The sequence below is a fragment of the Protopterus annectens genome, chromosome 9.part0, assembly GCF_019279795.1.
Source record: "Protopterus annectens isolate FY-2018-M chromosome 9.part0, PAN1.0, whole genome shotgun sequence".
In the NCBI taxonomy this organism is placed as follows: domain Eukaryota; kingdom Metazoa; phylum Chordata; order Ceratodontiformes; family Protopteridae; genus Protopterus; species Protopterus annectens.
The window spans coordinates 1,441,755,350-1,441,780,055 of record NC_056743.1 but is presented as its reverse complement, the minus strand read 5'-3'; the positions used below and the strand labels follow the sequence as shown (position 1 = coordinate 1,441,780,055).

The 24,706-nt window shown below is 44.4% G+C and overlaps 1 protein-coding gene across 1 annotated transcript in view; it reads right to left on the bottom strand.

Annotated features, from left to right (window-relative positions):
• LOC122812116 overlaps positions 1-24,706 on the bottom strand; it is a 1,581,175-nt gene that overhangs the window by 1,280,358 nt on the left and 276,111 nt on the right. The window contains exon 3 of the mRNA XM_044084402.1: positions 12,001-12,132. Coding sequence (XP_043940337.1) covers positions 12,001-12,132 — 132 coding nt within the window. The remainder of the gene's footprint in view (positions 1-12,000; positions 12,133-24,706) is intronic.

The following is a 24,706-nucleotide window of genomic DNA, read 5'->3' as shown; positions in this document are numbered from 1 at the left end:
AATCCTTATGCGGTATTTGCTTCCCACATGAAATGCAATTATTAACTTTGACATCGATCTGAGGCAAGAAAAGTTTCCCCAACGGGTTACTTAGCTTTCAAGAAGACTTTGGTTGAAAAATATTCGTAATCTCAGGAGCTGGCCGACCGGCACTTGCGAACTGCTTCTGCTTCGGGTACTGTACGGCAAGAAAGACTGAAGAAAATGGCATCGGCTGGTTCTTATACCCCTGTCGCACTAACATCAGGGAAGAAGCGACTACATAGACTTTGGAATTCGGCCGACCGAGGACCCGCCTGACGGCAGGAAAACCCATCTGTTATGACTGCAGCTGTATGCACGATGAACAGAGGGACAGTAGTACAGGAAGTAGGGGATGGTTTTACAGCTTTAAAAAGTGGCATCCACAGGGGGGGGGTAGGTTACAGTGTGACATCTTAGACTGGGCTAGGCATTTCAATCGCAGAGTTTCAAAAAGGTACTGAGGAAAGTCAATCCAAGAGTCCTGGGTACAAATGGAACAGGATTTGTAGTCATGATCAGGGAAGAGACAAAAAAGGTCCTTTGTTTCCAAGTCCTTGCACAGCATCTACCTACTGTACTTCTCACCTAACGGACATCTGACAATTTTACAATCACTGCTCTAAGAAATAGAAAGGTTCCCCAACTAGGCACTTGTACGACAACGATTAGTGAAGCCAATGGTACCAGCCACCAAATGCAACTCAGTCTGACAGGCGCAAGACAAAACAGATGTGTACACTTACCATAAATGTAGATGTTAGAGTGTATTCACTGTTGCAATCATTACATCTGGGTAATCTGCTGGCAGGTTGCCCTCCGTCGTCCTGAATAACAGTTTTGGGTCCTGCGTCAGTTGCGGTCTCCATCTTCCATGTCAGGGGTATAAAACATGCAGCAGACAATTTTAATCAAGTTTTCTTGCCCCAGATGTCCCCAAATGGGGAGAAAAAAAAAAAAAAAAGATATATATGCATGCATGTAATTTAGAACACAAAAAATTACCTCCCAACTAAAAGCAAATACACCAAAAAGGCTTTCGAGCATAGTGAAGGAAAGAGGAGGTATAATGAGAAAAAAAGGGGGCTGGTGGGTAACCCAGACTGACAGTGAATACATTTGGGTTTCACTGTTGCAGTCATTACATTTGGGTAAAATTCCAAAGCTATGGATGGGAGAATGGAATTGTACAGCATTAGGAGCAGCTATAAGGCCCTGCAGGACAGCAGTGGCAAAGCCTGCCCTGGATTTAGGAAATAGAGGTAAAATAGTAATGTTTGGTGAACGTATGAACTGAGCTCCAAGTAGCAGCTTCTAGAATGTCTCTGGTAGGAACCCCTCAGAAAAGCTGCAGAAGTAGATGCAGCCCTGGTGGAACAGGATCTGCTCCCCTTGGGAACAAGTTTACCATGGTGCATGTAGCAGAAACAAATACAATGGCTTATCCATTTTGAAATAGTCTGCTTTTGAATAGCCTTCCCCTCTGCCCCTGAAGCAAATGCCGCCAGTAGTTGCTCAGACAGATTTTGTCCTGTTTAAGTAGAATCTTGGTTGCCTGTGAACAGCCAATGAATGCAGAATCCGCTCCCCCTTGTTCTGCGGATTTGGGAAAAAAGTTGGCAGATGAATGATCTGGTTAAGAGCCACACCGGATACCACCATAGGCATAAAGGATGGATTGGTCTTGAGGGCCACCCTGTCTGGATAAAAGATAATGAAAGGCTCCACTGCCATGAGAGCCTGTAGTTCTGAAATCCTTCTGGCTGAAGTGACTGCTAAAAAAGGCAGTCTTCCAAGAAAAATTTTATCTGCAGTAGCAGCTGGTTCAAATGGAGGTAGGGTGAGTTTTCACAGCACAAAATTGAGGTCCCGTGCAGGAGTTGGTGCTCTCCTGGGAGGTCTCAAATTTTTGGCCCCTCTGAGGTACTGCTTTAGCTGGGGATGAGAAAAGAGGAGGCTCTGTGTTGTAATGAGCAGAGACGGCAGAAGCATGGATTTTTACAGAAAAAGTTAATCCCTTGTGAAGCATCTGTTAAATATTGCAGAATCTGAGGAATACTGGGCATTGCTGTTTTTATTCCTTGTGCTTGGTTCCAGGCACACAATCTCTTCCATTTATCAGCATAAGATTTTCTAGAACTAGGATTTCTAGCCTCCAAAATGACATCCATCAAAGGTTAACTGAGATGTGACTAGTGAAATTAGTTGATTAGCCATACTGCAAGATTCAGAGTTTGGAGCAGAGTGTGCAGAATTTGATAGTTCTGCAGAGACAATAGATGGTGTCGGAGGAAAGTACTACGGAGGAAGGTGTGACATTTCTTAGAAGCAGGTACCAGTGTTGGTGAGGCCAGTATGGAGCAATCAGAATCATTTTTGTTTTTTCCTGTCTGACTTAGTAAAACCTTGGAGAGCAGAGGCAGAGAGGGAAAGGCATAGAATGATTAGTTTTTTTTCCAGCCGAAGCATAGAGCATCCACTTTCCAAGCTTTTTGTGATGAATTCTTGAGCAGAATTTGTCGAATAGTTTTGGGGAGAGGCAAAAAGATCGATGTCTGGGCTCCCCCATTTTCGTGTCAATATGCTGAAGATTTGTGGATCCAGTTTCCTGCTTAGCTCGTCTGCCAGAGTATTTTGCTTTTCTGGCAGGAATTGAGATTGAAGATGTATTTGGTAAGTCAAGGCCGTGTTCCACAAGGCCATGGCTAGTCTGCAAAGAGGGTAGGAGTGAGTACCCCCTGCTTGTGTCACTGCTGTGATGTTGTCCATCTATCAGTAGTTGTCCTGGATGAGGGAAGTCCTTGAAGGCTGTCAGAGCATGCTGTACAGCTAGCATTTCTTTCTGGTTGATATGTAGGTGCATTTGATTTGGGCTCCATTCACCCTGAATGCATCTCCCTGCCAGATGGGCCCTCCAAGCATAGTCTGATGCATCTGTAGTCAGGGTTTGGGTGGCAGGGGATAAAGTGAACAGTCCCTCATTTTGGCGACGGGCCTTTGCCCACAGTAGGAACTCCTGCTGCAGGCAAGGAATGAAAATAATCGTTTCCAGGCTGTAACAATGTTGACTCCATAAGCTTTTTAGGTACCACTGACGCAGTCTTGCATATGGAACTAGTAGAATGCAGGATGCCATGAACCCCAAAGCCTGCAGAATTTGTCTTGCAGATAGCTGGGTTTGTGTGACCACTTGTTTGAAGTATATCAATTGAATTTGGGCAGCTGCACTCAAGCTTGCACCCACGAATGTAATTATTGGAGGGTACCAGTTGTGATCTTTTAGTTTATGGTGTACCCTAGGCATGTTAGAAGCCTTTTTACAAATGCCAGATGTTGTAGAAGAGTGTCCTTGTTTTTTGCCTGAATTACACAATCATCCAGATAAGGATAAATTTGAATGTTTTTGTCTGCAAAATGCTATCATTGGTGCCAGGCACTTTGAAGACCCTGGGAGCAGCAGACGAGCCAAAGGGCAGTGCAGAGAACTGGTAATGCAAATAGCCTGCTTTGAAGTGGAAGCATCTTCTGCAAGATTCCCTGATTGAGATATGCAGGTAGAGTTACCAACCAGGCATCCTTGCCTAGTATAGGCAATAACTGTTATAGAGTCAGCATCTTGAATTTTGGAATGTCCACGAAGGTATTTAGAATGGATAAGTCCAGAATTGGGCGCCATGGTTTGTCTTTTCTGGGTACCAGGAAAAGTCTTGAATACAAACCTTGTCTTTTCCTTTTCTGGTACTGGTTGAATAGCCTCCATATCCATGAAGGACATGACTTGTTTCTGATCCTCTGTCCATTGATTTGGAGGCAGATCTGGCCATCCGTTTGAAATTGGCAAAGTGTAGAAATGAAATCTGTATCTCTGGGATACTATATTTAAGACCCACTTGTCCTGGGTAATTAGATGTCAATTTTGAGCATGAAGTGCTAGTTTTCCCCAAAGGGGCTGCCAAATGTTAAGTGCTTGGAAATGGCAGAGGTAAGTCATTGAGACTTTTTACCATAAGGGGTGCTTTGCTACATCCTGATTTGGAGGTGGAGGCACTCCATTGTTTTGTCCTGTAAGTTCCTTGTGACTGAAACCTTTGGAGTGTTTGGGTTTGACCAGAGTGGCTCTGTTGGGTACTGGAAAGGACCAATTCTAAGTAAGCCAGTGCCTACTGAACCTGGGTGGCTGTACTTGCAAGAAATATTTTAGTCTGCATAGATTTAGTTTTGTCTTCCATCTTTTTCAAAACTACTTCTGACTTGCTACCAAACAGACTGTCCTGCTGTAAAGGAGCATCCAACAATTTAGCTTTAACATGATCAGGCAGATTTTGCTCCTTGAGCCAAGCATGCATCACAGATCTAGTTACAGCGGCCCTGCAAGAGGCCTCAAAGGAACCAAAACCACATTGCAAAGTATGCTTTCCAACTTGTTCAGCTGAATGCAATAAGTCCTGTAATTATTTTCCACACAATCAGAAAAGTACAGTTTTGTACCTACCATAAATGTAGATGTTCGAGGATCCACATTGCTGCAGTCCTAACCATTGGGTAGTCCGCTGTCCAGTCGGCCCGAATACCAAAGTATATGGCTGACGTCGGTCAAGGCGCATTAGACTGACGTCAGTACGTCAGGGTACTAATGCGCATGACCGACGCCATATCTTCAGTCTTTTCTTGCCCCAGATGTCAGAAGACCCTAAAAAGACAAGGCCCAAACCAAAACACCAAAAAGCCCTGCACCAAACTTATATACAATATATATATATATATATATATATATATATATATATATATATATATATATATATATATACAGATGTACAATAATATACAGCAACTCACACCACCACCCCTAAACACAGAGGGGAAGGGAGTAATTGGACTGCAGCAATGTGGCTCCTCGAACATCTACATTTATGGTAGGTACAAAACTGTACTATGTTCTTCATTCCACATTGCTGCAGTCCTAACCATTGGGTAGAATCCCAAAGCAGAGGTAAGGGAGGCTGGCAAATCATAAAGAAGCAGGAGCTGCCAACATGCCTTGCAAAATGGCTGTGGCAAAACCAGCCCTAGATTTAGAGTAGAGAGGAAGGTGGTAATGCTTAGAGAAAGTATGCACTGAACTCCAAGTAGCTGCCTCTAAAATATCCTTAGTTGCCACCCCTTAAAAATGCTGTTGAAGTGGCAGTAGCCCTAGTGGAATGAGGCCTAATCCCAGCTGGAATCTCCTTGCCATGATGGGAATAACAAAAGAAATGCAAAACCCAATCCACTTAGAAATAGTTTGCTTAGACACAGGCTTGCCCTGAGAACTCAAAGCAAAAGAAACAAACAACTGCTGAGACTGCCTGAAATCCTTAGTCCTGCTTAAATAATAACGCAACTGCCTATGTACATCTAAAGTGTGCAAAATCTTTTCCCCTTTATTTTGGGGATCTGCATAGAAAGTAGGCAAATGAATAGTTTGGTTTAAAGCCACACTAGAAACCACCTTGGGCATAAAGGAAGGATTAGTACGTAATGATACCCTATCCTTATGGAAAATCAGAAAGGGCTCTACTGCCATAAGGGCCTGCAACTCAGAAACCCTTCTTGCAGAAGTAATAGCCAACAAAAAAGCAGTCTTCCATGACAAATATTTTAAATCAGCAGTACCCGAGGCTCAAAAGGTTGTAGAGTAAGTTTTTCCAACACAAAATTGAGATCCCAAGCAGGAGTAGGAGCTCTACGTGGGGGTCTTATATTCTTTGCCCCTCTGAGAAACTGCTTGAACAAAGGATGCGAAAACAATGGTGGGTCACAATCATAGTGAGCTGAAATTGCTGCAGCATGAATCTTAATGGAAGAGAAGGACAAACCTTTGTCCAATAACTCAGTAAGATATTGAAGAGCCACACTCAAATTAGGCTCAGAAATCTCCAAATTCCTTGCTGCACTCCAAAATAAAAATCTCTTCCATTTTTCTGCATACACTTTCCGTGTACTAGGTCTTCTAGCTTCCATAATCACATTTAAAACTTGAGGAAGTTGAGACCGGCTGTCTCTCAAAACAGAATATGCCATGCTGTTAGATGAAGAGAACGAAGCTTGACATTGAGCAGGTGGCCTTCTCTCTGAGACAAAAGGTGTGGAATCAAGGGTAAAGGCCATGGAGGCTTCTTTACTAGACTCCTCAGTAATGGGTACCAGTGCTGCCGAGGCCAATCTGGAGCTATTAAAATCATCCTTGGCTTGTCTTGTCTGACCTTTAGAAGCACCTTTGGAAGAAGAGGCAGAGGTGGAAATGCATACACATGAAGATTTTTCCAACTGAAAGAAAGAGCATCCACTTTCCAAGCTGTGTGATGTAACCTCTTTGTGCAAAACTTTGGCAGCTGGTGGTTTAGTGGAGAAGCGAACAGATCTATGTCTGGAGTTCCCCAGGACACTGTCAACCTTTGAAATACATGAAGATCCAGTTTCCACTCGTGGGGATCCATGATTTGTCTGCTTAACACATCTGCTAAGGAGTTCTGTGCTCCGGCAGAAACCTTGCCTGAAGAGTTAGTTGCAAGCTGAGCGCAGTCTCCCATAAAATCATTGCTTGCCTGCACAATGGGTAAGAATGTGTTCCCCTTGTTTGTTGATGTACCACATGACAGTTGTGTTGTCTGTTAGAATCAACACCTGCCCTGGAAGAAGTAACTCCTTGAAAGCCATTAATGCAAACTGGACTGCTAACATCTCTTTCATGTTGATATGTAGATGCTGTAGTCTGGCAGGCCACTTGTCTTGTATCCACTTTCCATTTAGATGAGCTCCCCAAGCAATGTCTGAGGCATCTGTCGTTAGAATCTGACTCGCCTCTGGCCGGGTCACAGAGAGTCCCTTGTTTAGGTGACATTCCTGAGCCCACCACAAAATTCCTTTTGAATGCAAGGTATTATTTGAATGACAGTGTCCAAATCCTGGCAGTGCTGTGTCCATACATTTTGAGATACCATTGCAGCTTCCTCATATGCAGTTTGGCATTGGGAAGCACCAGAATACAAGATGCCATGAACCCTAATGCTTGAAGGACTGTCCTTGCAGTCAGCACGGACTGATGAGATAGTTGATGAAAGTAAAGGGATAGACTCTGTTGTTTGTCCGGGGTTAAAAGGCCATCTGGGCTGCTGTATTCAGTCTCACACCCAGAAAGCACATGTCTTGAGAGGGTACTAGACTGGACTTTATTTCGCTCACAGAATACCCTAGGCATCTTAGCACTGCTATAACATATTCCAGATGCTGTAGAAGGTCCTCCTTTTCTTGAGCCAGAATCAGGCAGTCGTCCAAGTAAGGATAGATTTGAATTCCTTTTAGTCTGAAGTAAGCTATCACTGGAGCCAGAACCTTTGTGAATACTCTGGGCAGTAGATAAGCCAAAGGGCAATGCAGAGAACTGATAATGAGAATTTCCAGCTCGAAAACGCAGATACTTCCTGCAACTTAGTCTTATAGGCACATGAAGGTAAGCTTCCTTGAGATCTAAAGTTACCATCCAGTGGTCTTTGCCCAGCAGAGGTAAAAGCTGTTGTAACGTCAACATCTTGAACTTGGGAATGTCCAGATAAGTGTTGAGGATAGATAAATCCAAAATTGGTCTCCACGTGTTCCCCTTCTTTGGTACTAGGAACAGGCGAGAATAAAATCCTAGGCCCCTTTCCGATATAGGGACTGGCTGAATGGCCCCTATTTGGAGTAACAGAGAAATTTGCTTGTGAGCCTCTTTCCTTTGTGTAGGAGGAACGTCTGGCATGCCTTTGAAAGGGGCAATGTATGGAAATAAAACCTGTAACCGTGGTGAATGATATCCAACACCCATCTGTCTTGAGTAATTAAATCCCAATTTTCTTTGAAAAGAGACAGTCTTCCTCCCAAAGGAGCTGCCAGACGAGAATCTACTGGCAGCTGAAAAAGCAGGTCATTGGGTCTGTTTACGAAAGGACTGACCCCTGCCCTCACCAGAAGTCTGAGCAGGTGAACTCCTGATCTAGGCCTAAAAGAACCTTGAGCTCTGCCCCTACCACGTCTAGACCTACCCCTAGACTGGGAATCATAAGCAGGATATGTCCATCCCTAAGTAGGCCAATTTCTACTAAACTTCGGTGGCTGCACCTGCAAAAAATCTTTAACAGTTTGCATAGACTTAGCTTTGTCCTCCATTTTCTTCAGGACTGCTTCCACAGGCGAACCAAACAACACATCAGACTGTAAAGGAGCATCCAAAATCCTTGTCTTAACATGCTCAGCTAAATTCTGATCCCTCAACCAGGCATGCCTGCGAAGAACAGAACTAGTGGCAGCCACCCTCGAGGAGGCCTGCACAGCATCAAAACCACATTGCAAAGAATGCTTACCCACTTGTTCAGACACATGAAGTAAATCCAGCAACTCTTTACACTCTATACCTTCCGCCAAAGCATCCACCTTAGATTTCAATTGTGAAAGGAGATAATTTTGATATTTTAGCATGTGAAACTGACAATTCAACGCTCTCATGGCTAGAGTGGAAGAAGTATACACTTTCTTTCCCCACCTATCCAAAGCCCGTGCCTCTTTATCAGTGGGAACAGGATTTTTAACCACAGAGGCCTTAACACCTTTAGGCCCCTGAGAAACAGTGTCTGGGTCCCCATTTGGACTCTTAAACAAATACTTATGAGCTTCGGGCACCCTATAGTACCTATCAGGTTTAACAGGAGCAGGAGGCAAAGAGTCAGGATTCAGGGAAGCCTCTGCAAAAACATCTTCCACCACATTCAACACAGGAGGTATAGCTAAGGGCCTATGTTGTGGCAAAAATAAGAATTCCCTAAGCCTTTTCCTGGAATCAGAGTAATCTTGGCCTTCCCATTTAAAGTGTTCCCTCATGGAATGCAGAGTCTCTGAAAATGAGAAATCCTCAGGAGGAGAAGCTGTAGGTGTGGAATCATCCACATCAGAATCAGAATAAGGAGGAAAGTCCTGTAATTCTTCCGCAGAAGACTCCGAAGCCTCTGAATACTGTTCCAAACTCTCAAACTCAGGTTCCACCCTAGGCCTCTTATCAGGAGGGGGCATAGAGCCTCTAATCATAGTAATTAAATCTTCTGCCATTTTAAGCATATGTTTCTTAGGCACAGAACCTGAAGTGCTAGGAGAAACCCCCACTGTAGCTGAACTTGGCCTACCTCTGAAAGAAGTTTTGGCAACAGTAGGAGAAGCTCTAACTAACTTGGGAACAGAGGGAAGAACAGTTACCTGAGAAGCCCCTCAGCCTGGCCTACCTCCTGAGAGGGCACATCCTGTAACAATAAAGTGTCTGCCTGAGACTCCAAAGAAACTCCTGGCAAAACCTCTGGCTCCACAGAGCCTTCTAAAGAACCGACGTCCGGGACTGCCGGTTCATCAACCCTAGGCTTCGCTGTTTTGTCTTTGCGCTTCTTAGACGAAGCGGGCGTCTGAGCATCCGACGGCATTTTGTAATTACAACGCTTCCCAAACACTAACCTGGCACAGTCTAACCTTCTCTTAATAGTGCGTTTATTAAATCTAGCACAAGAGCGGCAACCAACAACGCCGTGCTCAGGCCCTAAACAAGGTATACACAGAGTATGGTAATCCCTATGAGGTATCTGTTTCCCACAAGAAATACAGTTATTCACTTTTTCTGACATCCGGTTAAATACTGAGGCAAGAAAAAACCAAAATGCTCCCCAACGGGGTACTTAGCCAACTTTGATTCGGTCTGAAACTCCGACTTCGGAAATATTTCAGAACGCCAACCTGCACTCGCAAGAACTGCTTCTGCATCGGACCATGCGGCAAAAAAGACTGAAGATATGGCGGTCATGCGCATTAGTACCCTGACGTACTGACGTCAGTCTAATGCGCCTTGACCGACGTCAGCCATATACTTTGGTATTCGGGCCGACTGGACAGCGGACTACCCAATGGTTAGGACTGCAGCAATGTGGAATGAAGAACATTAATCATTTTCTATTTTAAGTAAGCCCATGACATGCTGTTGATATTTAAGCATATGAAATTGACAGTTTAAAGTCCTGATTGCCAGGGTTGCAGATGTATAAACCTTCTTACCCATATATCCAGCACCCTGGAGTCTATCAGAAGGGATAGGATTTTTAGCATAAGCTTTAACACCCTTGGGACCCTGAGAAATTGTCAGGGTCAGCAGTAGGATTTTTGAAAAGAAACTTCTGGGAGTCAGGAACCTTGTAATATCTGTCTGGCTTACTAGGAACCGGAGGCAAAGAATCAGGAGCCATGCTGGATTCTGAGAAAATGTCAATGTCTAGAACAAGAGGTATAGCCAAAGGCCTATATGCAGAGGAAGAAAATCCCCAAGCCTCTTTTTGGATTCTGAAATATCTTGACTCTCCCAATGAAAATGTTCCCTTAAGATATGCAAAGTTTCTCCAAAAGAAAAATCCTCAGGAGGAGAAGCAGAAGGGATGGATTCTCCTGCATCAGTCTCCTCATAAGGGGCAATAGAAAATTCCTGACCAGAAGAGGAATCAGAAGAAATGGAAACCTGATCTGAAGATTCATAATCAGTGCCTTGCCAACGATCTTAGCAGGAGGGGGTTGGGAACCCCTAATCAGGGTAATTAAATCCTCAGCCATTTTGATAATTTGTTTTTTAGGCATAGGGGCCTGAACACATGGCTGATGCGCCAGTTTTTTTAGACATAGAAGTTGGTTTTGGCCTTTTTGATTATGGCGTTGGTTTAATATACAAATCTTTAGGCCTGAAAACACCCTCAGAAGTAGGTGCCTGCGCAGCGGCTCCAGACCAAAGGGAGAGAAATCCACGGGTTCAATACTTGAAGAATCTCGCGGCATACTAGACTCAGAATGGGTCTTGGCAGAGGCCTGCGAATCAAAAGTAGCGGGCATCAGGGGCTGCGAAAGCGAATCACTGAGTACCGGTGATTGGCTTAGGAGAATCTTTTGTCGGTTTTGGACCGCTGTTTTTTTTGCGTTGTGAATTCCGGTAATCGGACTGCTAACCGACATTTCAAGATAGTTAAATCTTGAGCCAGAATATTTAGAAGCAAAAATATACAGACGCTTAATAGTGCGTTGGTTAAATTTAGCACAAAACTGACAGCAAGGTATGTTGTGGTCAGGGCCTAGGCAAGGAATACAGTACAAATGAAAATCCATGAGGTATTTGCTTCCCACAAGTAATACAATTAGCTTTTACTGACATCTGTAAGGAGCAAGAAAATAAAAGTTTCTCCAACGAGGTACTTGGCTTTAGTTTGAAAACTGAAGCCGACCGGCACTTGCGAACTGCTTCTGCTTCGGGCACCACAGGGCAAGAAAGACTGATTAAAATGGAGTCGGCTGCATGTTTTATACCCCTGGTGACCTGACGTCATGGAAGAGGAGACAGCAACCAACACAGGACCCAAGACTTAAGGCCGACTGAGGGCAACCTGCCAGCAGATTACCCAAATGTAATGACTGCAACAATGAAACAAGAACATCAGCATTGGGCTGGTGGCCCGGCAGTCTTGGAATCTCACATGCATGTCCATCTGTCCTTTATAAACAAATGCACACAAGCAGAGGTCATACAGATGTATGCCCTTGGAAAGGTAAAGGTTTGGTACCCCCAGCTGGACATCAACAACAAAATGCCATCTGTGATGAATACTGCAACAGGGGGGGGTTTAGTTAGAACACCAGCCTGCCCAATGTCACTATATTTTAATCGGTTTAAAATGAACACTGAGGAAATCCACAGACTTTCATGTTCTTGTTTAACTTGCAACTGCACACCTGCAAAACACAAGAAAAACACAAAACTGCAAAGCATGTGGGGGGGGGTGACAAACATGCACAAATACATTTAAGGTGAGCTTTCATCTTACACAGACCTTTTAGCAGGTTGCTGTTTGGGAATTTTTTTTTAATAAATAGATTAGAAGTGTCAAAACAGATACTTACAGATGGCAGATAATATCTTGTGGTATTTGTCAAATCAATCAACAAGCCAAGTTCTTCATTCTGTTCCTTAATTTTTTCAACCAACTCTCCTGGACCAAAGTAGTCTTCTGCAGGAACCTTGTACTTGTATAACTAGCAAAAAAAATTTAAAAGAAATTACAGGGAGTCCTAATTCAATTATGAACGTCTCAAGCTAAAATTACTGTGCACCAGAAATAACATCTCAACTACTAACATTTCAAACCATTCTACTTTTGAGACAAACACCATAAAAAGTACAGCTGTGTTAAGTACCTACCATAAATGTAGACTTTCACCTTCCTCCACAATCCAACAATTCTGGCTCGGACTTCAGGATGCCACTATTACAAATGGTCAGTCGCTAAAGGTTTTTCTTGCCCCAGTCTGAACTTCTGCCTCTCGAGTACCTAGTACATAACCCGTTCTGTCCTCCAGACTGCAAAAGTGAAGTTAGAGAGGAACCTACCTGGGAGAAGGATGCAAAGGGGGGCAAATGTTATCACTCTGGTCTTACCTTACCCCCAAGGTACTGCAGTAGATTAGGGGTAGGGAAGGCATAAACAGACCTTTCCATGGGAAGAAGCCAACTGTCCACCACATTCCCTTCTCTGAAGCATTTAGGCAGTTTCCCAGACTGGTAAGCTTTGACAAGAAAGTCTACTTCCAAGTAATTCACAAGTGAGTTATACCAGAAGGAATATTTCTATCTTTATCTAATCATTTGGTCTACACATGTTCAGACAAGTGTTCCTGCAAGGTTATTCTCCCACCCTGGGAAATACTGGGTGAGAAGAGGCCCATCCATGCCAGTTCCCAAACCTACATGGCCAGCCTGCACAACAGGCATAAGTGGTTGATGCACATCACTTTGCTTTATGTTCTTATGAGTAGAGGCCCTGGCTGCCAACAGGTTCTGAAGGCAGCCAGAACCCACAGGATTGCCATATAATTGTGAATCAATCTGGCTTCTCCAAGAACCCCACTCTTTTTTAGGTCTGTATTATATATTAGAAGTTTCAAAACTTCAAACCTCACATGTTCAACATGTAAGCGAAGTCTGAATCAAAAATAATTAATTAAAAAAAACTTGAACTCCCCAGCTACTTAAATATACCAACTCAGATCACAGTTCAGTGCAGAAAAAGGAAATGGTCCCATTCTGCACCATATGGAGACACTGTTTTTCACCTTCAAACTTTTTAAAGTTCGATCATATGGTGTTGACCATATGACATTAGAACTTTAAAATATATGAATAACTAATAGGGACCCCCTTTTTTCTACCCCAAATAGGCCCACCCAAGCTAAAACATGCATCATAACCTGACCCTTGCCCCACCCCAGCCAAAAGGAGACTGTAGTAGTTGCTGGAAACCACAGCCAGTCAGGGAGGACCGATACGGAAGTCTGAAGGGAACATGAAAGTACCAGTGCAGCTTCCTCACACAGTTTATCTACAGGAACCATGAAAACACACAATACCAAGAAACCAAGCAGCCTGAAACTCTCTGGGGAGAGGAATGGGACCTGTACTTGCAAAAGAGAAGTCTTCTAGTCCCTGGAGTCCAGTTCAGCTACTAAAATGATTACCCTGGTGTAGGGTTACCAGGTGAGACTTCTGAAGGTCTATCAAGAACGTCACCTTACAGCAGCAGTTTATGGCCAGCTTTAGGGATGCCTGCATGTCGTGAAGGACAGATGCCTGAATAAGGCAATCGCCCAGCTATGAATTAATGAGGGCACCCTCCGCCGTGCAGAATGTTATTACTGAAGTAATACAATTGATAAACTCTGGAAGCAGTGGGCAAGCCAAAGGGCAATGCACAAAAAGTACAGTTTTGTACCTACCATAAATGTAGATATTAGAGTGCTAATACAGCTGCAGTCATAACAGATGGGTTCTCCTGCCGTCAGGCGGGTCCTCAGTTGGCCGAATTCCAAAGTCTAGGTCCGGCGTCAGTTGTCGTCACTTCTTCCCTGACGTCAGTGCGACAGGGATATAAAAGAACCAGCAGACACCATTTTCTTCAGTTTTTCTTGCCCCAGATGTCAGGTGCCCCCAGAAGGAAGGCAAAACATAAATGTAGTAAAGCAAATGCAATATAATCAAAAAACAGTAGTTGCAAGCAAATACACCATAAAAGAATACCCCATTGAGGTTGTATGAAGAGGTGTTAGCCATAAGGCCAGTCCCAAGAGGGGAAGGAGGGAGGGAAACCTGGACTGCAGCTGTATTAGCACTCTTACATTTATGGCAGGTACAAAACTGTACTATGTTCATCGTGCATACAGCTGCAGTCATAACAGATGGGTAGAATCCCAAAGCTAATAAAGGGGTGGTAGACAATAAGTGGAACTAGGTGAAGCCAGGATGCCCTGCAAGACTGCAGTGGCAAAGCCCGCTCTAGTTTTGGAGTATAATGGTAGGTGATAGTGCTTGGAGAAAGTATGTACAGAACTCCAAAGTGGCTGCTTCCAAAATATCTTTGGTAGGAACCCCCCTGAGGAAAGCTGCAGAGGTAGCTGTGGCCCTTGTGGAGTGAGATCTGATGCCTGTAGGTACAGTTTTACCATGAAAAGAGTAACAAAAGCGTATGCAGTGGGCTATCCATTTTGAGATTGTCTGTTTGGAAATAGGCTTCCCTTAAGCACCTGTAGCATAGGACACAAAGTTGCTCTGATTTTCTGAAAGGCTTTGTTCTGTCCAAATAATAACCGAGCTGTGTGAATGTCCAAGGAATGTAGTAGCCTCTCCCCTTTGTTTTGTGGATTAGGGTTAAAAAGTAGGTAAGTGGATAGCCTGATTCAAGGCTACCCTGGATACTACCTTTGGCATAAATGAAGGATTGGTTCGTAAGGAAACTCTGTCCTGATGGAAAATGATGAAAGGCTGCACAGCCATGAGGGCTTGTAGTTCCGAAACCCTGCATGCTGAGGTGATAGCTAGAAGGAAGGCTGTTTTCCATGACAAATATTGCAGATCTGTTGAAGCAGCTGGCTGAAATGGAGGCAGGGTTAGTTTTTCTAGAATGAAATTGAGGTCCCAAGCCGGTACTGGTTGCTTCCTTGGGGGTTTTATATGCTTAACCCCTCTGAGGAACTGTCTTAAGAGAGGATGAGAGAATAAAGGAGGATCAGTGTTGTACTCTGCAGAAATGGCTGAGGCATGGATTTTGATGGAGGAGAATGAAAGTCCACTGCTTAGCAGCTCGGCTAGGCACTGTAGTATTTGAGGTAAATTCAATATTCCAGGATTCTGACCCTTTTTCTGATTCCAGACAAAACAGTTTCCATTTTGCGGAGTAGGCTTTTCTAGTAGAAGGCCTTCTGGCCTCCAAAATGACATCCTGCACCTCCTTGGAGAGTAGGGTCTGCTGTGAATTTAAGGAATTCTCCATGCGGCTAGATTGAGTGTTTTCAGCTGACTGAAGAGTTCTGAAGTTGTGCTGAGTCAGTAGAAGAGGTATTAGAGGCAGGATCCATGGCGGGGAATTAGTCAGGCTCCTCAGGAGTGGGTACCAGTGTTGTCTTGGCCAGTCTGGAGCAATGAGAATCATCTTTGGTCTGTCTGCTCTGGCTTTAATAGAACTTTGGCCAGCAGTGGAAGAAGTGGAAAGGCATAAACAGTCATTGTTGTCCAACTGAAAGAGTGCGTCCACTTTCCAGGCCTGTGGATAAAAGGTCCTTGAGCAGAATTTTGTCAATTGGTAATTCCTGTGGGTGGCAAAGAGATCTATGTCTGGCCTACCCCATGCTTGAATTATCATTGTAAAAACTTGAGGATGCAACTTCCATTCGCGTGGATCTGTCATATTTCTGCTCAGGTTGTCTGCCAGTGTGTTTTCCTTGCCTGGCAGGAACTGTGCTTGAAGTTGGATTTGCAATTCCAGAGCCGTGTTCCAAAGTGACATGGCTAGTCTGCACAGGGGATATGAATGAGTTCCTCCCTGTTTATGCACCACATCACTGTGGTCTGTTCTTATCAATAGTTGCCCTGGATGCAGTAGGTCTTTGAAAGCCATAATAGCATTTATTACTGCTAGCATTTCCATTTGATTGATGTGTAGGTGCTTTTCTTTTTGTGACCATTTGCCCTGAATGCACCGATCTGTCATGTGCACCCCCCCCCCCCCAGGCGTAGTCCGAGGCGTCTGTTGCGATGACTTTATTTGCTTGAGGCTTGCAGAATGGGAGACCTATGTTTCTTTGGCATGCTTGAGCCCACCACAGAAATTCCTTTTGAAGACATGGAATCAGTGGTATGATAGTTTCCAAACTGTGGCTGTGTTGAGACCATAAGTGTTTTAGGTACCATTGAAGTTTCCTCATATGCAGCTTTGCACATGGGATTAGCAGGATGCAAGATGCCATGAATCCCAGAGCCTGCAGGATTTTCCTTGCAGTCAGCCTGGTGAAGATTGCCAGTTTTCTGAAGTATTGAGTTCATTGCCCTTGTTTCTCTGGCGTGAGGTAGGCCATCTGGGTATCCCAGAGACTTCAACATTACAAACTCCAGGTGTTTCAGAAGAGTGTTTGCGCTGTCCGCTTGGATCAGGCACTTACCCAGATATGGATATATTTGTATCCCTTGAAGTCTGCAAAAGGCAATTACTGATGCCAGGCATTTCGTGAACACTCTGGGCGCAGTAGATAAGCCCAAAGGGCAATGCAGAGAATTGATAATGGGATGAACCTGCAAGAAATCTGAGGTATCTTCTGCAGTCTTGTCTGACTGGGACATGCAGGTATGCCTCCTTGAGGTCCAATGTCACTAGCCAAGACTCCTTGCCCAGCAAGGGAAGAAGCTGCTGTAATGTGAGCATCTTGAACTTTGGTACGAGTAAATGTGTTTAGGATGGATAGGTCCAGAATAGGTCCCCAATCTTTGCCCTTCCTTGGTACCAGGAATAGTCTGGAATAAAAACCTTGACCCTGTTCTTGTGCATGTACCTCCTGAATAGCTTTAATGTCCATGAGATCTGAAATTTGTTTGTGCCTCTGTCCTTTGTGTGGCAGGTTTGGCATGCCTCATTTTTGGAAGGGTGTGAAAGTGGAATCTGTAGCCTCTGTCTATAATGTCCAGGATCCATTTGTCTTTTGTGACAATATGCCAATTTTTCAAAAATGCCAGTTTTCCACCTAAAGGTGCTGCCATTTGATTCTTGCTTGGCATGCAAAGGGGAAAGTCATTGGGTCTGCTTTCTGAAAGGGGAGTAAGAATGTTCCTGGTCCTCAGAATGTTCTGAAGTAATGGAGGCCTGTTCCGAGGAAGTGTAGTCTTCCTCCACTATGGGCCTTTTGTCCGAGGGGGGTGGGGGGGTGAGAACCCCGGATAAGAGGAATCAAATCCTCAGCCATTTTGAGCATCTGCTTTTTAGGCACGGGGCCTTGAGAGGGCCCTGTGGAGCTCGTCTTTTGGAATGCATGGCTGCTTTAGATTTAGTGTAAGCCTTAATGGAAAAAGGAGAAGGCCTGAAGGCACCTTGAGAGGTAGCAGGCCTGTCTGAACTCTGAGTTTCCCCGCCAAGAGTGACTTCGGTATCTGTAGTCGGGGTGAGGGCCGAAGAACCTGCGACCTCGGGCACAGAAGACGCTGCTAATGAAGTGTCATCGGTAGTCAGGGGCTGCGTAGGCCCCTCGCTGGGAACCGGAGCACATATAGTCTGCTTTAGCGTGGTGTCGGTAGAAGTCGCTGACCTCATATGTCGGTCCTTATCTTTACGTCGTTTACTCAAAATTGGAGTCTGAGTATCCGACGACATGTTGTAATTAAACTTTTTGCCAAAATAGTGTTGGGCGAACTCCGCCCGACGCTTAGTGCGTCTGTTGAATGTAGCACAAAAACGACAGGCCGAGACGTTGTGGTCTGGGCCTAAGCAAGGTATACAGAGGGAATGGAAATCCTTATGCGGTATTTGCTTCCCACATGAATTAACTTTGTCTGACATCGGTCTGAGGCAAGAAAAGTTTCCCCAACGGGGTACTTAACTTTCAAGAAGTCTTCGGTTGAGAAATATTCGTAATCTTAGGAGCTGGCCGACCGGCACTTGCCAACTGCTTCTGCTTCGGGCACCGTGCGGCAAGAAAGACTGAAGAAAATGGCGTTGGCTGGTTCTTTTATACCCGTCGCGATGTCAGGGAAGAGGCGACAACAACCAACGCCGGACCTAGACTTTGGAATTCGGCCGACCGAGGACCCGCCTGACTGCAGGAGAACCCATCTATTATGACTTCAGCTGTATGCACGAACATCTACAGATCCACTTGGAAATAGTTCATTTAGAAATCACTTGGCCATGCCTGTTCAAGGAAAAGGTCATGAATAATTGGTCATATTTTCTGAAAGATTTAGCCCTATGTAAATAAAATCTCAGCTAACATACAAGGTATGGAGAAGATACTCGCCCTTTAGGGATTAGGAAAGAAAACAGGCAATGGGATATCCTGGTTAAGATTCCTTTCAGTGGCTATTTTAGGCATCATGAAGTCACCCTGTCCTTATGAAAAATACAGCGGTTTAGAAGATACCTGCAATTCAGAAACCCTTTTGGCCGAAGTAATGGCCACCAGAAAGGCAGTCTTTCAAAGAATTTTGACATCGCAAGAATGAAGAGGCTCAAAATGACTGATGCTGCAATCTCTCACCCAATGTCAAATCCCAAGGAAGGGCAAAATCTTTGACTGGAGACCTTAGAAGATGCTCTTCATGAAGGCCTTGCATAACCTAGAAGAAAAGGTAGGCCTAGAATTGGCATGAAAATGAGAAATGGCCACCAACTGCAATTTGACAGTCAAAAAGTAGGCACATTCCTGAAACAGGGATGTTAAGAGGACATCTTGAATAGGAACTGAAAATGGGTCCAGATTGTTCCTCCTAAAAGGAAAAATGCTTTCTCTTACTACGGTAGACCTTTTGAGTAGAAGGCTTCTGCAAGTCCAGAATTGTGACAGCAGAAGCCAGCTTGGACTACTTTACTATGATGGGAAGTGGAGAACCCAGGTGGTGAGGCAAAATGACTGAAGACTGGGAAGTGGCTGACTGGTGAGACAGATCATCTGGAACAGGATAGTACAGTTGTGTACACTTACCATAAATGTAGACGTTCAAGTGTATTCACTGTTGCAGTCATTACATTTGGGTTATCAGCTTGCAGGTAGCCCTCAGTCAGCCTGATTAACAGTCTTGGGTCCTGCATCAGTTGCTGTCCCTTCCATTATGTCAGGGGTATAAAACATGCAACCTACGCCATTACATCAGTTTCTCGTCCCAGATGTCAGGTGCCCCCCCTAATGGGAAGCAATTAAATATAAAAACACAAAGATATACCTCCAACAAAAAGCAAATACACCAAAAAGACTTAAGCATAGTAAAAGAAAGTAGAGGTATAGCCAAAGGTAGTAAGGGGCTGGAGAGAGGGTAACCAGGACTGCAACAGTGAATACACTCTACCATCTACATTTATGATAAGTGTATACAACTGTACTATGTTCTTCCCGTTTCACTGTTGCAGTCATTACATTTGGGTAGATTCCCAAAGCTATGGTTGGGAGGAGTTTAGATAGCATTAGGGCCAGCTATAAGACCCTGCAAGACCGCAGTGGCAAAGCCAGCTTTGGATTTAGAGAAAATTGGCAAATGATAATGCTTGGAGAAAGTATGTACAGAACTCCAGGTAGCAGCTTCTAGGATGTTCCTGGTAGGGACGCCTCTGAAAAAGGCTGCAGAGATAGATGCAGCCCTGGTGCAGTGAGGTCTGATCCCCTGGGTGATAGGTTTTCCATGGTTCTTATAGCAGAAACTAATGCAATGGCTTATCCATTTAGAAATGGTTTGCTTTGAAATAGCCTTCCCTTCTGCCCCTGCAGCAAATGCCACCAGCAGTTCAGATTTCCTATGAGGTTTAGTCCTGTCCAAGTAGAATCTAAGCTGCGTGCACATTTATGGAATGCAGTATCCATTCCCCTTTATTCTGTGGATTGGGAAAGAAGGCTGGCAAATGGACTGATTAAGAGCCACACTGGATACCACCTTGGGCACAAAGGATGGATTTGTTCTGAGGAACACCCTGTCTGCATGAAAGATAATGAAAGACTCCACTGCCATAAGAGCCAGTAATTCAGATACCTTTCTAGCTGAAGTGATTAAAAGGAAAGCAGTTTTCCAACAAAGAAATTTTAAGTCTGCAGTAGCAGCTGGCTCGAAAGGAGGTAGAATGAGCTTCTCCAGAACCAAGTTAAGGTCCCAGGCTGGGGTTGGAACTCTCCTGGGTGGTCAAATTTTTGGCCCCTCTGAGGAACTGCTTGAGCATTGGATAAGAGAAGAGGGGTGGTTCTGTTATGAGCAGAAATGGCAGAGACGGAGTTTAATGGCTGAAAAAGAGTCCCTTGTGAAGCATCTCAGTTAAGTATTGTAAAATCTGAGAAACTGGGTGCTGTTGTGCTCATCCCTTGAGATTGGTTCCAAGCAAAGATTCTTTTCCATTTTTCAGCATAAGATTTTCTAGTACTAGACATCCTTGCCTCTAAAATGATACCCATCACAGGTTTGCTGAGGGATGATAAAAGAGAGATTAGCCAGGCTTGCAAGGCTCAGTGTTTAAACTGGAGGTGCAGAATCTGGTTCTCCTGCTGAGACAGCAGGGAAGGAGTCTGAGGCAGGTGCCATGGAGATAAGTGACACTGCACAGGAGGGGATACCAGTGTTGGCGCAGTCAGTCTGGAGCAATCAAAATTATCCTTGGTTTGTCCTGTAAGTTTTAATAGTAATTTGGAGAGCAGAGGCAGAGGAAAGTACAGTTTTGTACCAACCATAAATGTAGATGTTCGAAGATCCACATTGCTGCAGTCCTTACACTTGGGTAGTCCGCTGTCCTCTGTCGGCCCGAATATCAAAGTATAAGGCTGACTTCTGTCAAGGCGCATTTAACTGACATCAGGACGTCAGGGTACAAATGCGCATGACCGACGTCATATCCTCAGTCTTTTCTTGCCCCAGATGTCAGAAGACCCTAAAAATAAAGGTCAAAACCAAAAGACAGCAAACAACCAACCAACCACCCTTGCACTAACTATATGTACAATATATACAATATGTACAACCCAACCCACACAATCACCTCTAACTACAGAGGGAAGGAGGGAGGGAATTGACTGCAGCAATGTGGATCTTGAACATCTACATTTATGGTAGGTACAAAACTGTACTATGTTCTTCATCTCACATTGCTGCAGTCCTTACACTTGGGTAGAATCCCAAAGCAGAGGTAAGGGAGGATGGCTAACTACAAGGAAGCAGGAGCTGCCAAAATGCCCTGCAAAACAGCAGTGGCAAAACCAGCCCTGGATTTAGAGTAAAGTGGCAGGTGATAATGCCTAGAGAAAGTATGTACTGAACTCCAAGTAGCTGCCTCCAAAATATCCTTGGTTGCCACTCCCCTCAAAAAAGCTGTTGAAGTGGCAGTAGCCCTAGTGGAATGAGGCCTAATCCCAGCTGGAATCTCCTTGCCATGATGGGAATAACAGAAAGCAATGCAAAACCCAATCCACTTAGAAATAGTTTGTTTTGACACAGGCTTGCCCTGAGAACGCAAAGCAAAAGAAACAAACAACTGCTGAGACTGCCTGAACCCTTTAGTTCTGTCCAAATAATAACGCAACTGCCTGTGTACATCTAAAGTGTGCAAAATCTTTTCCCCTTTACTTTGGGGATTTGCATAAAAAGTAGGCAAATGAATAGTTTGGTTTAAAGCCACACTAGAAACCACCTTAGGCATAAAGGAAGGATTAGTACGTAATGATACCCTATCCTTATGGAAAATCAAGAAAGGCTCAACCGCCATAAGGGCCTGCAATTCAGAAACCCTTCTTGCAGAGGTAATGGCCAACAAAAAAGCAGTCTTCCATGACATATATTTCAACTCAGAAGTAGCTGCAGGCTCAAAAGGTTGTAGAGCGAGTTTCTCCAACACAAAATTGAGATCCCAAGCAGGAGTAGGAGCTCTTCGTGGGGGTCTTATATTCCTTGCCCCTCTAAGAAATTGCTTGAACAAAGGATGAGAAAACAATGGTGGGTCGCAATCATAGTGAGCCGAAATTGCTGCAGCATGAACTTTAATAGAAGAGAAAGACAAACCTTGGTCTAGTAACTCAGTAAGATATTGAAGAGCCACACACAAATTAGGCTCAGAAACATCAAAATCTTTTGCTGCACTCCAAAATAAAAATCTCTTCCATTTGTCTGCGTACACTTTTCTTGTACTAGGCCTTCTAGCTTCCAAAATAACATTCAAAACTTGCTGAGGAAGTGGAGGCCCACTATGGTTCAAAACAGAATATGCCAGGCTGTTAGGTGCAGAGTGTGAAGCTTGACATTTAGCAAATGGCTGTCCTCCTGCGACAACAGGTGTGGAATCGAAGGCAAAGGCCATGGAGGGTTCCGTACCAGACTTCTCAGTAATGGGTACCAGTGCTGTTGAGGCCAATCCGGAGCTATTAAAATCATCCTTGGCTTGTCCTGTCTGACCTTTAGAAGTACCTTTGGGAGGAGAGGCAGAGGTGGAAAGGCATACACATGAAGATTGCTCCAATTGAAAGAAAGAGCATCCACTCTCCAAGCTGTGGGATGAAACCTTTTTGTGCAAAACTTTGGCAGCTGATGGTTTAGTGGAGAAGCGAACAGATCTATGTCTGGAGTTCCCCATGACACTGTCAATTTCTGAAATACATGAGGATCCAATTTCCACTCGTGGGGATCCATAATTGCCTGCTCAACACATCTGCTAAGGAGTTCTGTGCTCCTGGCAGAAACCTTGCCTGAAGATTGAGCTGTAAACTGAGAGCAGTCTCCCACAAAATCATTGCTTGCCTGCATAGAGGATAAGAATGCGTTCCCCCTTGCTTGTTTATGTACCACATGACAGTTGTGTTGTCTGTTAGAATCAACACCTGCCCTGGAAGAAGTAATTCCTTGAAAGCTATTAATGCAAACTGGACTGCTAACATCTCCTTCATGTTGATATGTAGATGTTGTAGTCTGACAGGCCACTTGTTTTGTATCCACTTTCCATTTAGATTAGCTCCCCAAGCTTTGTCTGAGGCATCTGTCGTTAAAATCTGACTCGCCTCTGGCCCACAGAGAGTCCCTTGTTTAGGTGACATTCCTGAGCCCACCACAAAAATTCCTTTCGAATGCAAGGTATTATTTGAATGACAGTGTCCAGATCCTGGCAGTGCTGTGTCCATACATTTTTGAGATACCATTGTAGCTTCCTCATATGCAGTTTGGCATTGGGAAGCACCAGAATACAAGATGCCATGAACCCTAAGGCTTGAAGGACTGTCCTTGCAGTCACCCCGGACTGATGAGATAGTTGATGGAAGTAAAGGGATAGACTCTTGTTTGTCCGGGGTTAAAAAGGCCATCTGGGATGCTGCATTCAGTCTCACACCCAGAAAGCACATGTCCTGAGAGGGTACTAGACTGGACTTTATTTCGTTCACAGAATACCCCAGGCATCTTAGCACTGCTATCACATATTCCAAATGATGAAGAAGCTCTTCCCTTCCTTGAGCCAGAATCAGGCAGTCGTCCAAATAAGGATAGATCTGTATTCCTTTTAGCCTGAAGAAAGCTATCACTGGAGCCAGAACTTTCGTGAACACTCTGGGCGCAGTAGATAAGCCAAAGGGCAATGCAGAGAACTGATAGTGAGAAGTCCCAGCTCGAAAACGCAGATACTTCCTGCAACCTAGTCTGATAGGAACATGAAGGTAAGCCTCCTTGAGATCCAAAGTTAATATCCAATTATCTTTGCCCAGCAGAGGTAAAAGCTGCTGCAACGTCAACATTTTGAACTTGGGAATGTCCAGATAAGTGTTGAGGATAGATAAATCCAAAATTGGTCTCCACGTGTTCCCCTTCTTTGGTACTAGGAACAGGCGAGAATAAAATCCTAGGCCCACTTCTGGCATAGGGACCGGCTGTATGGCCCCTATTTGGAGCAACAGAGAAACCTGCTTGTGAGCCTCTATTCTTTGTTGAGGAGGAACGTCTGGCATGCCTTTGAAAGGAGGCAAGGTATGGAAATAAAACCTGTAGCCGTGGTGTATGATATCCAATACCCATCTGTCTTGGGTAATTAAACTCCAATTTTCTTTGAAAAGTGCCAACCTTCCTCCCAAAGGTGCTGCCAGACAAGAAGGCTCTGGCAGCTGAAAAGGTAGGTCATTGGGTCTGTTTACGAAAGGACTGACCCCTGCCCTCACCCGAAGACTGTGCAGGAAAGCTCCCTGTTCTAGGCCTGAAAGAGCCCTGAGCTCTGCCCCCACCACGTCTAGATCTACCCCTAGACTGGGAATCATAAGAAGGATACGTCCACCCCTTAGTAGGCCAATTTCTACTAAACTTTGGAGGCTGGACCTGCAGTCTGCATAGACTTAGCTTTGTCTTCCATTTTCTTTAAAACGGCCTCAACAGGAGGACCAAACAACACGTCAGATTGTAAAGGAGCATCTAAAATCCTTGTTTTAACATGTTCAGACAAATTTTGATCCCTTAGCCAGGCGTGCCTGCGAAGAACTGACCCAGTGGCAGCCACCCTAGACGAGGCCTGTACAGCATCAAAACCACATTGCAAAGAATGCTTACCCACCTGTTCAGAAACATGTACTAAATCTTGCAACTCTT